This window comes from Epinephelus lanceolatus, chromosome 12 (genome assembly GCF_041903045.1).
Source record: "Epinephelus lanceolatus isolate andai-2023 chromosome 12, ASM4190304v1, whole genome shotgun sequence".
Taxonomy (NCBI): domain Eukaryota; kingdom Metazoa; phylum Chordata; class Actinopteri; order Perciformes; family Serranidae; genus Epinephelus; species Epinephelus lanceolatus.
The window spans coordinates 5222994-5238343 of record NC_135745.1 but is presented as its reverse complement, the minus strand read 5'-3'; the positions used below and the strand labels follow the sequence as shown (position 1 = coordinate 5238343).

The 15350-nt window shown below is 39.0% G+C and overlaps 1 protein-coding gene across 2 annotated transcripts in view; it reads right to left on the bottom strand.

Moving 5' to 3' along the window:
- Positions 1-14849, bottom strand: part of LOC117272259 (uncharacterized) — a 163398-nt gene extending 148549 nt beyond the window's left edge. The window contains exon 1 of one of the 2 annotated variants that reach the window (XM_078172892.1): positions 13825-14849. In XM_078172892.1, the coding sequence (XP_078029018.1) occupies positions 13825-14095 (271 nt within the window). In that variant the 5' untranslated portion in view covers positions 14096-14849. The remainder of the gene's footprint in view (positions 1-13824) is intronic. The other variant, XM_033651079.2, reaches the window with a different exon arrangement.
- Positions 14850-15350: the final 501 nt, after the last annotated feature.

The following is a 15350-nucleotide window of genomic DNA, read 5'->3' as shown; positions in this document are numbered from 1 at the left end:
TTTGCAATTTCATTGGTTGCTATAGTGCCCCCCTTTGGCCAATTGATGTAATATTGCTTCATTTGCATCCGCCCATTCTCTCTACCACTGTGCCAAATTTCACATGGACTGACCAAGCCAGTGAGGACAAAAACATGGAACAGACACACAGACGCACCCACAGACAGAGTTTTTGTCATTATATAGTAAGATAAGATACTTGTCTGAGTTTCTAAATCGTCTCCATACAGTGGAGACCAATGTTAATGTTCAATTTGAGATTAGTTTGACCACACTTGTGACAGTGTTTACTAAATGTTGCCTTCTGGTAACGCTATTATAGTCAAGGCTGTGTTGGACCCACTGAAAGCAAGTACGATTTTCTTTTTTCTCTCTGCTAAGCCCATTGGTTTCTGCATGACAAGTTTGCAAAAGCACGTGTTACAATTTATTGGCCATCCTACCGTTGCCTTTCTCTCCCTCCCTCTCTGACTCACTCCCTCCCTTCCTCCCTTTTTCCCTTCCTCTTCCCTCCAGCTTTTGAAGTGGAAAGCACGGAGAGATTAACTTCACTTTATAGTCAAAGGGCGGAATGTGATGATACGAGAGGGAATGTAACTAATCAGCAGAGGGCTGTAATCCACAGGGACAAGACAGGACAATACTGCTGGACTCCAACTCCCCGCTCAGGAATGTATGACACGACAGAAAAAGCTGCAACCACTAACCAGGGGAAATCGAACTGGGTACTGTACATACAACTCTGTGTGGGAACTCACTTGTGTCAAGGGGACAGATTCTCTTGACACAGTCACGTTATTGGGACTCGACTCCATACAAGGTTAAACTTGCAGTGGACAAGTATTTTGTTTTAACTTATCATTATGAAGTGTTGATTGCTATAGAATGATGACATTATCTGCATCCATTTCTATGTTCTTACTTGTCTCCATTATAAACTAAATTAACAAATTAAGTCATGCTTTTGTTTTGTGTTGTTGGCAGCTGCTACTCTGGGGTAACAAAAAGCAATCAGACTGTCTTTGCAACACCAGCACTAACCAGTGTTAATTTTGTTGATGAATGATGAAAACTACGATGAACATTTTTAATTAACAATCTTTTTTCCACGACAAAAACAAGGCGATGACAATCTGAAAATAATTCTTAGTAATAAAAACTAGGACAAATCTATGATTCATTTTCGCTGATGAGATGTGACAAAAATGTTAATGGACTATTGGACATTGAAAGTGGAGAGCAGCCGTACTTGTAATTATCTTTAAATGCCGCATGAGCAACAGGATGGTAAACTCAAGTAGATAGTCTGCACCAGGATGTTTTGCTAATGTTCTGCAGCAAAATCGCTCACACGGGAGCGGCATCAGCCATTGTTGCAAGTTGTGAGCTGTAATTCAGCAATAAATAATCAGCCGTTTGTGTCTGACTGTGGTTGGTGGAGCTGCTGAATGGATTTGTAACAGTGGTGGCTGTTAGCAGTTAGCTCCATTTGTCAGCCGCTGAACGGCAGCAGAGCAAGCAACCACCGGCTGCCGGACTTCACATCTGTTGTAACCCGCAGGACTAAACTCAGATCAGGACTGCCTATAGAAGGTCTATGGGTTGATGCTGTTTGACAGGCAGGTTGGGGGCTCAGTTATCTGTGAGTGTAGCTGTGCTGTAAGAAAAGTCTGAACTTCAGTTTTCTCTGACAGATAAAAATGTAGTTTTAATCACCAACTCTGTGAGAGGACATGAGGTTAAACCTCCAGACTAACATGTTGCAGATTAAGAAAGAATTCAGGATTTAATGGAGTTATTTTTCTGCTTCTTAACAGTGAGATCAATAAATCACAGTTTATAATAAACCTGGGTACAAATCCTAGTTGTCTCAGATTAGTTATTTGTGGTGTCAAAGTTTTTGAGAGCATAAATAGAGAGATGTTGAGGTTTTCAAATGACGATCAGTAAGTGTTTGCTCGTAAATAATCAAATACTGCTGGAGAAATGACAGTTTGTAAGTGTGTATAAATTATTTTTAGTTGTAGAAAAAAATTGTCTAAATGAAATTTTTATACAACCTGTTACCTTGATTCTAATCTCTGATACATGTATGAGCCTCACTGGTTTAGTTTAAAGATAAATAAAAAAAAAAAAAAAAACACATAGAAAACATAATGACTAACAGTTGACTAAAATGTCATGAATTCTTATTTACTAAAACGTTTTGAATTTTCATTGACTAGAACTAGACTAAGACTATGAAGGATAAAAATGACTAAAATGTGACTAAAACTAATAAGCATTTTCGTCTCAACACTAAGACTCGATCTAAAATAGCTGTCAAAATGAACGCCAACAGTAGAGTGTAGACATAACAAAACGGGGTTGCAGCCACGGCAGCCGGAATGCGGAGAGCTGTGCCTGGTGGAATTTTCCCTCCTGGCTCCCTTACAGTCAAGATGGCAGAAAGGTGACAAAAACAGGGGCTAATTCATCCATATTGTGGCTAACTTTAGGGGATCATGACATGTTAATTATGGAATTATCCCGCAGATGCTCTGGTTCAAAATATGTCCAAACTATTTTTATGGATGTCAGTATTTAAGCCATAATCAAGGCCAAAATGTGTCCTGCTGTTGTTTTTAAGTGAGCTATTTCTGGAAAACTTGCTGCCCATGTTTAATGAGGAGTAAGCAGTCAATGACAGTATAAACAGTCAATAAAACAAGTTTTTCAACAATTATGAATCACAGCAACCACAAGAGATCCTTGAGCATACAGTCGGATGGATACACACACACACCCAAATACAGTCAGATACACACACAACCGAATGCAAGTTCTCCTCCAGGCTTACGCTTGGCAGAGGTAATTAATCATCCATTCTCTTCTTTAAAATATATGGGAATTCAGACGGTATGTTTGTCAAAGTTGGGGGGATTTGGAAGAAGTTACTTCTTAAGAGGGAGGCATTCTGGCACTTTAAGCGCAGCAGGGTAAATGAGAAATTAGATTTGAAGCCATTTTTGTGCAGTTTACTGGATTATATTTGTTCTGCGTTAACATGATTTCTTTGAGAACAATTGGAAGTGTGGTTCTTGGATGGATGCGTTAAGTTCAAACATAGATGGTGATATATTGATTGTGTTGAGGAAACTGGAAACAGCCTCAGGCACTACCCCAATAACAGTAGAGACAATCAAAATCATCTAGTGAGTAAAGCATAGCGTATCTGCGGCGTGTTCTAATGTTGTTGGGTTTGCTGGTTACTGCCACCTACTGATCATTCTACCACAACTACTCCCTAACAAACCCCTATCTGAGACCACTTTCAAGTGTAGTTTTTCAGAAGACAAAGATACACTTTTGCTGTAGATGTGGTGGGATGACATGGTGCAAAAAGCTAGTTTTGGAGTCTTCAGATAATTCATTGAATGTAAGTGTGTAAATGTTTATGAAATGAAGAAACTAACTGAGCTCCTGGATGACAAAAGTTGCAATGAAACAATGAATTTTTTTAGTTGCATGACTCTATATGAAACATTTGGTAACCTTTGACATTGACTTCTATCAGCAAACAAGCAAGTGCAGTAACAGTGACAAGTTTTCATTCCTCTCAAGCCCTACCCCCCTCCCAGCCTCCCCCTCACTGCCAAACAGTGGTATGCACTGGATGAAAATAATGAGGTCTCTTTTTCCCAGAACACAGGAGCGTAAGCTGACTGAAGCACAGATAGTTTTTGACTTGGCAAGAGAACTTTTTAGCCTTTATCACTGTGATGCCGATGGCTCGCTCATTCATGGCAATGATCTTCATCCTCGGGCAGCTAAAATGGAGGAGGATGGTGGTGAAGGGGGACTCGTGAAATGCAGTGTAGAATGAATGTTTGACCCAAGACAGAGAATTGGCAACAAAGTTCTTATGTCATTGATAGTATAACTCTCAACAACCTGAAGATTCACTGTGTCATAGGAGAGTAAAAACTCATTTCATTGTGCTTGAAATGAAGCTAAAGGGTAATTAGATTTTGTGGTTTGTGGGTTAATGTGGTTGTTTTTGACATCATTCTGCTTTACTAACCACCATCATTGCTGTGATCTGATGATGCAGTGATGTAACTATGAAGTCCATTTGTACAGGCAACACAAGCAAATTAAATTCTAATTTACATTAACTATATTTTCTGTACCACTTGTTGAAAAAAAAGAAGTGCAGAAAGAAGTTTTTTTTTTTTTTTTTTTGCCATTGGTCTTTCAAAATGAATAGGCACAGGTAATGTCTTTGCCACCTAGGGTTGCCATGCGCTCTGGTTTTCCCGGGATTGTTCTCTTTTTTGAGCGACTGCCCCAGAAAATGACTATTCTTCCCGGGACACAAATTGTCCTGTTTTTTTTTTTTATTGGAAAAATGTGCTTCAGATTGTGCAGCAGGTTCTTCTGCTGCATTGTTTTTTCCTCTATACATTTAGAAATCCAATCCTGTGTCTGTAATCTGGTAAAAAATAATAAAACACAGTGATGACTAGCCATATGCCTTTACTGGTGCCAGTGTTCACTTTCCGTATGCTTGTAAAGCCAAACCCTATTCCTTTTTCCTAAACCCAACCATGTCCTTTTGCTGACTAAACGTAACCACATGCATGTGTTGTTGAAGGAAAAAAAAAAAAGTCAATTAGTGATGTTATACCGACGTAATGCATTTATTTTGAAAGATACTGTATGCAAACTGTACATTGCCTGTGAAAAGTTAAGTGTATTTTGAAAACAGACAATGCATGTAACAGGCTAAAGTGGACACGGCGTCCCAGAACATCAACAACCAACACACCTGGGGTACCTTGTATGTCATTACTCAATGTGGGAGTCCATGACCAAACATCACTATGTGACGAGGTCAGAGTGAGAATGTGTTGGCATCAGAAGCCTGAATCATTCTGAAACAACTTGACAAAAACAGTAGAGTTTTTTGACTTTATAATCAGTGATCAATTCAAGTTTATAGCCACTGACATACTCAATCTGTGCGTCTGTTTTCATGGCAACCAGTCTCTTAACCCATTAAAGACTGAATGGAGATTATGTGCTCCTGTTTTTGTCATGGACGTGGCATAAACCCAGCATACTCACATTACTTGTACATTAATAACTTTTCTTATTTCTTCAGTAAATGGTCTGGTGTAGTTAGTAAAGCTAATATCCACAAATGATCAAAGAGGACAACAGCTGTATGTGGCTGCTGAGTGTTATCATTTTAGCTGCATATCAGGGCAAATAGAGGTAAGAAAAAGAGCCATACAACTGTTAAAGTATATTTGCAAACATGGTTTAATGTCCTGTGTCAAATGTCAAATGATCGTTTTTTTTTTTTTTTTTTTTTTTTTACAAATCAAATGTGGCAACCCAAATCCCACCACAGCAAAAAAATACTGAATCCATTTCTTCGAGATTGTTGTATCTGCGCAATGCAATTGCTGGCCTACTCCAGCCCCAAGAAAATGAGCTTACTCATATACTATCCAAGGAAAAGAAAAGTAAAGGAGGTAGGGATACAGTGAAGGTATTGTGTCGAAGTTAGCCAGAACAGTGGCGCAAGGACGCTTAAACTGACACACATTACATCATAGACTCCTATTTAAGATTTTGCTTAAGGGATCTCCATCTGAAAGATTTTGGTTGTTACATATCATTCAGACCAGAATTCTATAGTTGTCAAGTTGAGGAGATAACTGTGGAGAAAGTGAAACCTTTGATCAGAATGTGACTCCTACTCACTTTGACATGACAATAAACTAATCCCCATTTGTCTAGTTGAGAACCTCTGAGCTAAACTATATGTCTTTGTGCATAATATCAAGACAGATACAATTATATAGCTTAAATTATTATGAAAATGTGCAGTTAGGCTGTTGATGTGCTAACCAAGCTCATTAAAAATGTTATGACTGTACCCAAAAAATAATTGTAGTACTGAAAATTCTCAAATAGTGACCATTATTCAACTCAACTGCAGAGGGTACCAGGCCTTTATTTCAAGCTGGCTTACGTGTTTGTTATATGTCACACCAGAGGTGGATGCTGTTGTGTTACATGTCACACCTGTCATGGCTTTTTTGCTTCTTCGATGCCAGCATGCTGTGTAAAATCACACATTGGAGCAACATGATGCCGCTGTTGTTTGTGTAAAAATGCAAAAGCAGTGTAAAGAAGAGACTTAGCAGCTGCAATCGTTGTGTAAAAAGGGTAAAGGGCTTAATTTCAGAAGCAAGGTTTAATGAAATGTAGAAGTATTGAATGTTGAAGATGGATGGTGAATGTGACAATGGAGAGGAACGTGGTGAAGGAAGTTGTCTGTTTAAAGTAGTCTGAGATGACCAGCGACTGAGGATTTGAATGGTTTAATTTGAGATGTCCAGTCTGACTGCTAAGGCAGCTGTGCTGATGCAGAAAGAATAGCTGGAAAAGCTCTCTGAAGAAATGCCAGAAATGCAGAGGACTTGGCAAAAATGCCTTTGAAACCAGAACTAAGTGGCCAGCCTCCCTGTTTTGGTGAGGCCTTAGCAGCATACCTGGAACTGATGTATTTGCTCACTGGCTCATATGGGCTGCAGTACGAGTCTAGATGAAAAAACATTGATGGGCTATGAAGCTCTGTGTTCGGTTTTACTTCTCCAGAGTGTGAGTATGCGAGAGTCAGAAGTATGAATGGTGAAATGCTATAGGTAGATGAAGTTGGGGCAAATTTGGATTACCACAAGAAGCCAAAAAAGCCAGAAGCATGGATTATAGAGCCCAGTTGACCTCAGAGGATAACTGGCTTAAACATAAAAAATGGATGCATAGACTGAGAGGGTTGTAAGCATTTTGCAGTGAGACTTGGTTTGTGTTTTCACTAGCCTTTGATTAGCTTCGAAACATGGGAATGGGAGGTGGAAAGACACCAGAGTCACATATCTAGGCATGTTGGGACAGTTTCCCAGCAGAGGTGTCAAACAGTCCCACTGTTAAATTTCAAAACACAGTTTAAATAGCTACTGTTGGTAAATGGATGAAGAGAAGGAAACAGCTGTGCTGGCCAAGTGCTCTTGTGGTTAGCTTTGGTTTGCGCACAGCCGATTTAGTCTTACAGACACAGTTTTATGTATTGATAAAGTTGCAAATGTCTTGGTAACACTTTGATGACTGAAAGAAGAAATGATTAAGTATGTTCTAATATTATACATATATATACGTATATAGATATATATATATACATATATATATCTCTATATATATCTATATATATATATACATATATATATATCTATCTCGTAATTTGTTGCTGTCGATGATTGAATTTTGAGATAAAGTTCAAACATTAATAACTGGGGGGAAAAAATCATTCTTTCAGTTTATTTAAGCTGGCACTGGTTGATATTGATAAAAACAAATTGAAGCCCTGATTATTCTTTCAGGATTGTGCTCGAGAAAAAAACACTGAAAGATCCTCCCCGCTCTCCCAAAAAAAGGTCTGTATAGTGACAACTACAAACATATGATGAAAATGAACAACTGGTCATTTCAGTGATAACATACCATTAAGGATCCTGTTGCAGGAAAAATACAACAATAATGATTGAAGCAACACTTTAAATAAATTTTAATTTTATTAATTTAATTTATTCATTTAATTTAAAATGCTAATAAGCTGATGGCACACTAAAATGTAAGTGAATTCCACCAGAGATAAAAACTCATAATTATGCCATTCTCATATGGTTCTAAGAAAACTCCGACCAATCATTGAGCCGAGCGTCCTGTCTGTCTTCCCGACGTGGAGGCCTCCAACTGACGTAACTGCTCGCGTAACATCTCTCCACCCCCCGACCCCACCCCTGGAGTCTGTGACACAACAAATAGGCTAGTAGCAGGGACGCTTGTGGATATGAACTTTTCTCCGTAACAATGGCAGACAAATGCGGACCACCCCTTCCACCTCCAGCAGCTCCAACAGGGAAATTAGTTGACAAAAGAAAGAATATTGCAGAAAAAGCTAACACTAAGAAAGAACTCGATGCTGCAAGAGCCAAAACTCGGGTCAACATCGGCTCTGCTTTGGAGCGATGGCGAAGACTGATGCAGCCTCATCCTGAGATAAAAAGGGACAAGATGGTCGCAGAGTTTCTGTGGACAGGTATTTTTAGTTTCCGTCTAATGTAACATAGGCTATAACGTTATATATGTCAACACAGCATCCAGTTGCTAATGGTTAGCCTACTGTAGCCTAACATTGCCTGAGCCTCTGTATTATCTTCCTTGTTCGTTGCCAGTCATAGATATATATTTATACGTAGATGCCGCATTCAACTGCGCTCGTCATTGGAGCAATACGTCAACTCGGCCGCCATCTTGCCAAGGTGGAGCCCCGCTTCCTAATGCATGTATGTCTATTGAGGCAGGAGACTATTTATGATTAAAATCATCATTACTCGCTGAATCCTCAACCGATTTTCATGCGGTTTGGTGTGTTACAATCGTCAGACATGTAGTTATGATACAGGATACTTGGTTAAATAAAAAATGCAGCTTTTCATACCAAAATATTTGATCTTATGTAGATAAAGTAACGGTAATAGTTCTACAACACATTTAAACTACACTTTCCCCATGTAATAAATATTATTTTTTCTTACTAGATGTACAATGCCCACCATGATGTCATTTAATTATTAATTTTGATTATAAATGTTTATTCACATTTTAAGTCACACAATGTCCAAAAAATAGTGTCAGGGTCAGCAGGGTTGTGCCGAGCTGCAGTGTAGTTATACATTCTGATTAACAAATGTTGGTTTTGTACAAGTGAAAATAAATGACTTAGAGCTGCATGTTTACACAAAATTTTGCTTTAATCTCATATGTATAACATCACAGTGCTCATGGGAGCCTGGACACAGAACTGTTTACATTATTAGGTCATATTTACAAAAAATACAGTGTACGGTAGCTAGTATTATTTTCTGTCTGCCCAGTCCTGTCGAAGCCCTCAGGTCTTAAGTGACAGCTGCAGATGACTGAGGAGTCACTCGGGACAAAGTCCTTTCTCCTCACTGCTGCTACCTATGCCCGTCTCCTATCTGTGTTTTTGGGAAACTACACACAAAATAAGTGTGTCAGAAAAACGCAGTTCCACATCATTTGTAGTTGCAATTCAGGCCACAAGTTAACTACTAATGTTATGCTGCGTTATGTCACGTTGGTGCCATGAAACAGATAGTGGACAATTTGGAATAACACATACACCAACATAGCTGTTTAACAAAGCATCATAATTTTATAAGTAATAACGTTATTATATAAAGGTTAACCTTTTTTCTTTAAGTTGTGTGACATAGCGTTAGCTTAATTTGGCATTAGGACCAGACCAGGACAGTTAGCTACTTTACTTGATTAGCTTAAAAGAAGGATCACTTTTTGAGATATATAGGCTATCTCATTAAACATGTTCCTAACAGTAAAATATTGTAAACCAACTTCTTACCTGTGGAATGTTATTCCCTTCTGCTTGGTTTTAACACTTCTCTCGTTCGTATACCCAAATGCAGAGCAAAAATGTTTTTGCCGAGTCTGACACGGGTCTGAATCGGTCAGAGCACCTAGGCAAGATGGCGGCGGTATTGACGCAGCCCACAAGCCAGGGTGCAGCATCTATGTATATATCTATGGTTGCCAGTCACCAGTACTAACGTTAGCATTTACGTTATATTATAAAACTCAGTCATCACTGACCCCAGATAAGTTTCAAAACTCCGGGGTTGCATTTGACTGTGCAGGACAGGTAACGTTATGTTTAGTTTGCATCTATTATAACATATAATGTTATGACAACACAGCATCAAGTTGCTAATGGCTAACGTTAGCCTACTGTAGCGTAGCCTCTGAAACATTAACGTTACTTTGTACATCACACTTATCTTAGCACCAACAATGAAACCTTATAATGAAGCTTACATTACAAATGCATTATTATGTATGTCACTTTACTTAACACATACAATGATAAGTTATGATACTGCATGGACTATCATAGCATTCCATAAGTCCTTATTACAGTTGATTGTTGAGGTGTGTATAGGTGAGTATAGGTATTCATTAAGCATCATATTTCCCATCAGTCAACCTCTAATTTATAAGTAGTCAAGAACATCCAAAAGACACTTATAATTCATTATAAGTCACAGCACTAATATTTTATGACAGCTGACATAGTGCATCCTGAAGCATTATGAGTGTTTATGAGTGCAATCATAGAGCATTATAAATGCATTATAACTCACTATGAATGACCCTATAATGAATGATAGATGTGGTCTTCATAGAAAGTGTTACCTTTTTGACCAGGGGTTCCCCAACTTTTGAATGCCACTGTACTTGATAAAGTAGAGGCTCTCTCAAATCATTTTTCAAACAACCTGTCTCTCCTCTCAGCACAGACTGTCCAGGCTAAAGAGCCTCTCCGCACTTGGCGTTGTTGCTGTTCCAGCATGTTTGATCAATTTAGTCTATTTGCTAATTATGCAGTTAATTGAAGAACGTATGTAATGCAAGTAAAGACAATAGTTTACTAACTGTAATGTGATTGCTGAATTTAGAACAGTAACCCTTTACAGACAAATGTAATGTGATTGCAGCAACCCAACACAGCGACTGACCACTCTACTCCTAATCATACTGATGAACCGTGCTCAGCTTAAAATATAATATTCAATATATTTCAAATACATAATTATTATTATAAGTGAGTCAAAGAATGCTTCTTTGTGATTAGGGATTTATTAGTTAATCATTTTTGTATTTACATCACATCGCAAACTTACTTAAGGGTACTAACTCTGATCTTGTCAGCATGAAGTCACCGTCATGTAATATAGTCACTTACTCCTTATTAGCATCGGCCCTCATGACATTTATTCATTCAAACATTAATGCATTCAGTGTCTTAATGCATTAACATATGACTTAGACATGTAGCCTCATTATAAAGTGTTACAGAAATGTCCTCAGAATGAAAATAATAGTCTATTTGTGCACACACACACACACACACACACACACACACACTGCCGTAGGCTCTCATGACTCATTGAAGCACGTGTTTGTAAAAAGCTATATTAGCTGACTGCATCAAGGAGAGCGGGATTATTTTCTGTGAATAACAACGAGGTAAAACCTGAGCTGCTACTGTATATCTCACAGGGGTTCTTTTGTTAGATAGCACATGACCTTGAAAAGAAATAATGCTCCTTTTTTGTGCAGACTTGTATACAATACAGTGTCGACATCTGAGAATTAAAATGACAGAATAACAGTTTATTGACCAATATTTTCAAAACATAATCATATACACTAAAACATTTTAGAATCCTGTAAATGTGACTAAAATTATGATAGATATGTGCTGAGCAGGAAGTTTTGCATTGTAAAATAAACTTTCAAACTTGTAGTTGTCTCCAGTGTATGTAATGGAGATGCTGTGTCTAAATTACTTCTATGCTGACATTTCTTGTTAAATGTCCATTGACATATACACTGCTACTAACATATGTGTGATGGGATAAAATCTGCTTGTAATATCAGTCCCCGGTTAATCAGGCTCTATATGTGAGTAAATAATATTGTATGTATGTACAGTATTGTAATGTTAGAGGGCTTCTTGTAAACAGTCATATTAAAGATTGTGAGTTGGTCAGAGAAGGACAAAGTAGTGGTGAATGAAAGGGCAGTGGAGTTTTTCTACTGCTGGGCTGACACACTGACACTGTGATGGATCACTGTTCATGCATGAACTCTGACAACACTACAGCAACTAATCCAGCCTTGCAGCAGCAGCACATCAAATCCAGTCTTTGCTTTTCTTGTTTGGAGTATGCTAATATATTAACATGGAGACATTCATGAGACAGAGATCGCATCATATTCGTCTCCCTAACTTGAGCATTCGTATCTGAAATATATGCCTGAAATAAAATACTGCGAGGCAGACAGCATGAATAGACAATGTGTAAATGCCAGCCAAACCCATTATTTGAAATGTCACATGCATTTCACACTTCCTCTGGTCCTTATGCTGCGTTCACATCACATCATACAGACTTTAGCTCTGAGAAACACAGTGGGACAAACCATTCATGTCAGCCCCTCAGTTTTAATTCCAAGTCAGAGACATCAGGAAGTTTTTACAGCAACAGTATATTCTATTCTGCAAAAAATGTAAGTCAGTAAATCTGTGGCAAAATGGCTACAAATCCACTATGACTAGTAGTTAGCCTACATTTGAATAAAATATATATATCTATAGCCTATATATATATATATATATATATATACACACACACACACACACACACATATTTGTGGGTTAGGTGTGGGTACCTGACCAGATGTAGGACTCTGGTGTGAGCTCCTGATTGTTGGAGATAACGACCATAGAGATGGCCGCCCTCTCTCCAATATTATGAAACCAGCTAGTGGTGCTTAAAGCAGCAAAAAAAAAAAAGTTTAAAAACTTATTGTCTCTTTTCAGAAATCATGACACAGTTACTATTTTATTTGAATCAAAATATCACCGTGCATCTACTCGTGGACAAGAGGCTTGTGACAGAGTGTGATGTAAGGATTAATGGCACCCTCCTATGCTGAGCTGTAATGGTAACCTAGCACAATGGTTCTAAGTTAGCTAACAGTGGATGCACGCTTCCTTCTGCGCAATGATACAAGTGGTGGTAAAAAGAAATCATTTCTACAGGAGACTGCACACAAGGTCTGTGGATTATTTTGAGTAACCGGGTCATGATTTCTTGAAAGAGACATTGCTGTTGAGTTTTTCAAGCATATTTTTTGGGCGCTTTGAGCTCCATGAGACGAGTGCTATCTAGTTCCATTATATTGGAGAGAAGGCAGACATCTCTATGGCTGATATCTCCAGCACCCTGCAGCTCAAACTAAAACTATCTACATTGATAAATAGCACGAACGGTAAGAAGAAAAATCTGTATTTTCTATGGTGAGGTGAACTGTCCATTTAACACTATTCAGCCAACTGAGAAGGGAGCTTTACGTGATCTATTTGTGTATTTTCATTGACAGCATTGTCTTACAGTCTTCCCGTTCTGCCAACTTAACATGTATCCAGAATTAGCAGCAACAAAATTTTAACAACCCGACATCCAAACTGAAAGAAAACCAAACTTGTCATAAACAGGTAATATGTTGCTGTTTCATAAGTCTGAAGAAGTAAGGGGTTATTCTGAAGTAAATGGCCATGCAGCCAGGATATGTCTCACTGCTCATATTTTCACATATTATACAAAGAGAGCATACTGAAGTGTAGAATTCTGCCACTTTTTCTTTATCTCTGAAACATATCTGGAGCATTCCTCTGTTGGGTGAAAACTGCTTTCGATCTTAAGAGTATTGTCTATGCTGGGAATTAAGAGGGACTATTCAGATGTCCTGGATACAACAGATACTCACTGACACAATGTAATTTTCTTTATATGACACTACACAAAGTCACTAAAATACTGCAGGAAGCTCTTTGAATGGAAATAAAGGCATTACAGATATGGCATATCTCTAACAATGCAGATACAAAATCAGATAAATCAGATACATACAACCAGGCTGCTTACTTATTTTCAGATGTAAAGTTGTAGAAAAGCCACAAAAGTCAAAAGTCCATCCCCTGACTGTAAAATGTTATGTTATGTTGCCTTGGGAAACCTACGTTCTATTATCACAGCATTATGTTAGGTTACTTCTGTTTATTTAAAGGGAGCTTTTAAAGCTGAAAGGGAGGCACCTTACCTTTGTTGGAGTTATTTCCTGTATGCTCAGTGGGTTTGTCCCGGGCTGGATCTTGTGTCTGGTCATTCGTCCCTTGCCCTAAGCCAGCTGAGGAAGCCTGGCTCTGTGCTGGAATGGGTCGCTGGACCAGGTTCCCCTCGCTGCCTGCCCTCATCAGCCTCTCTCCGATCCGCAGCATGCATGAGCGATTACTCTGCGGTTCCTTCCTCAAGCTGGGGCTCTTAGACCCAGCTGATCCGGGTCGACCCAGCCGCGAGGAGGACTTTGACATCTTCCCTGCCGGGCTGAGCAGAGCACTGGTTAGATACTCCAGGGTTAGTCCTAGTCCCTCTTTTCCTCTTCCTTTACCTCTGTGTGCTTCTTCTTCTCTCTCGTCCTGCTGCTCTCCTTTCTGTCCCTCTTATTTCTAGCCTGTTTCTCTTCTGTCTCTTAGTTCTTCCTCTCATGTACAGAGGAGGAGTGTTGAAGAATTATTTTGCGTCTTGTCATCCAACTGTCTTCTGCTTTTTGGTTTTTGAAAGAGAAGAGTTTTTGTCCTTGCAGTTGTCTTCTTCTCTCCCCTTCCCCTCTTTGCTAACTGGGTGTTCTTCTAGTGTTTATGATGGTGTCTTAATGATGTCAGGTTGTCTCTTCAGCCTTTTGTCAGTCTCTTTTCCACCTTCTTACCGTCCTGTGCTGTTCTCTTATGTCTGCCTCACATTGCACAATGATGCTCTCCAGTCTTGTTTCAGTCCTTCTCCTCTGTCCTTCTTCTTCGTCCCTCTCCAGACTGTGGTTGTATCTCTGTACTACTGGACTGTCCCTACGTATACAGCAGTGATCAGTGTGCAAGGAAGTGAATGTTCACAGAGCGTAAAGCCAGTTCACGTTGTATTATTCCCTGTCTTCCTCTTGCTGTCTCTCTGTCAGTAGTGAGCTCCCTCTGTGTGCCCAAACTCCTCTGGGAAAGCTCTACACATGCTCTCTCTCCCTGCCACCTCCTCTTCTCTCATCTCCTCTCTCCCTCTTCACTTTGAAATCTATCTTTTTCTTTTTAAATTCCCACTCTGCTCTCTGTTCCCTCCCCCTCTCTTGACTCAGCTGTGTCAACATGAAAACGCTGTTCACATGTTGGCTCTGTCAGTATACACCATGCAAATCCCTGTTGATGTCTCAATACTTCCTTCCATGCCATTTTTTTTATACCAAAACTACCATCCAGTACATCTTAAGTCTTCCAGTTTCCAATATGTGATCTTGGTTGCATTCCTTCTTGCAGAACATCAAGAGTAAAAGTTAATATAAGTTGCAATTTACTGCTGTGTACTCACATCTAAAACTAAGCACAAAAAGTATGGAAATTTGTGTAGATTATTTCTTTGTTGTAATAATGCTTCTTGGCAATAAATCTTATACGGTTGGAAAGCCTGTTTATTTCCCTTTTAAATGGTGTCACATATGTAAGAAACATGCCTCTGTGGGATGAGCAGCAGAGCTGAGTATGTGGGTTGCACCTATGAAAAATTTGCCAGATCTTCTCTGCCAGT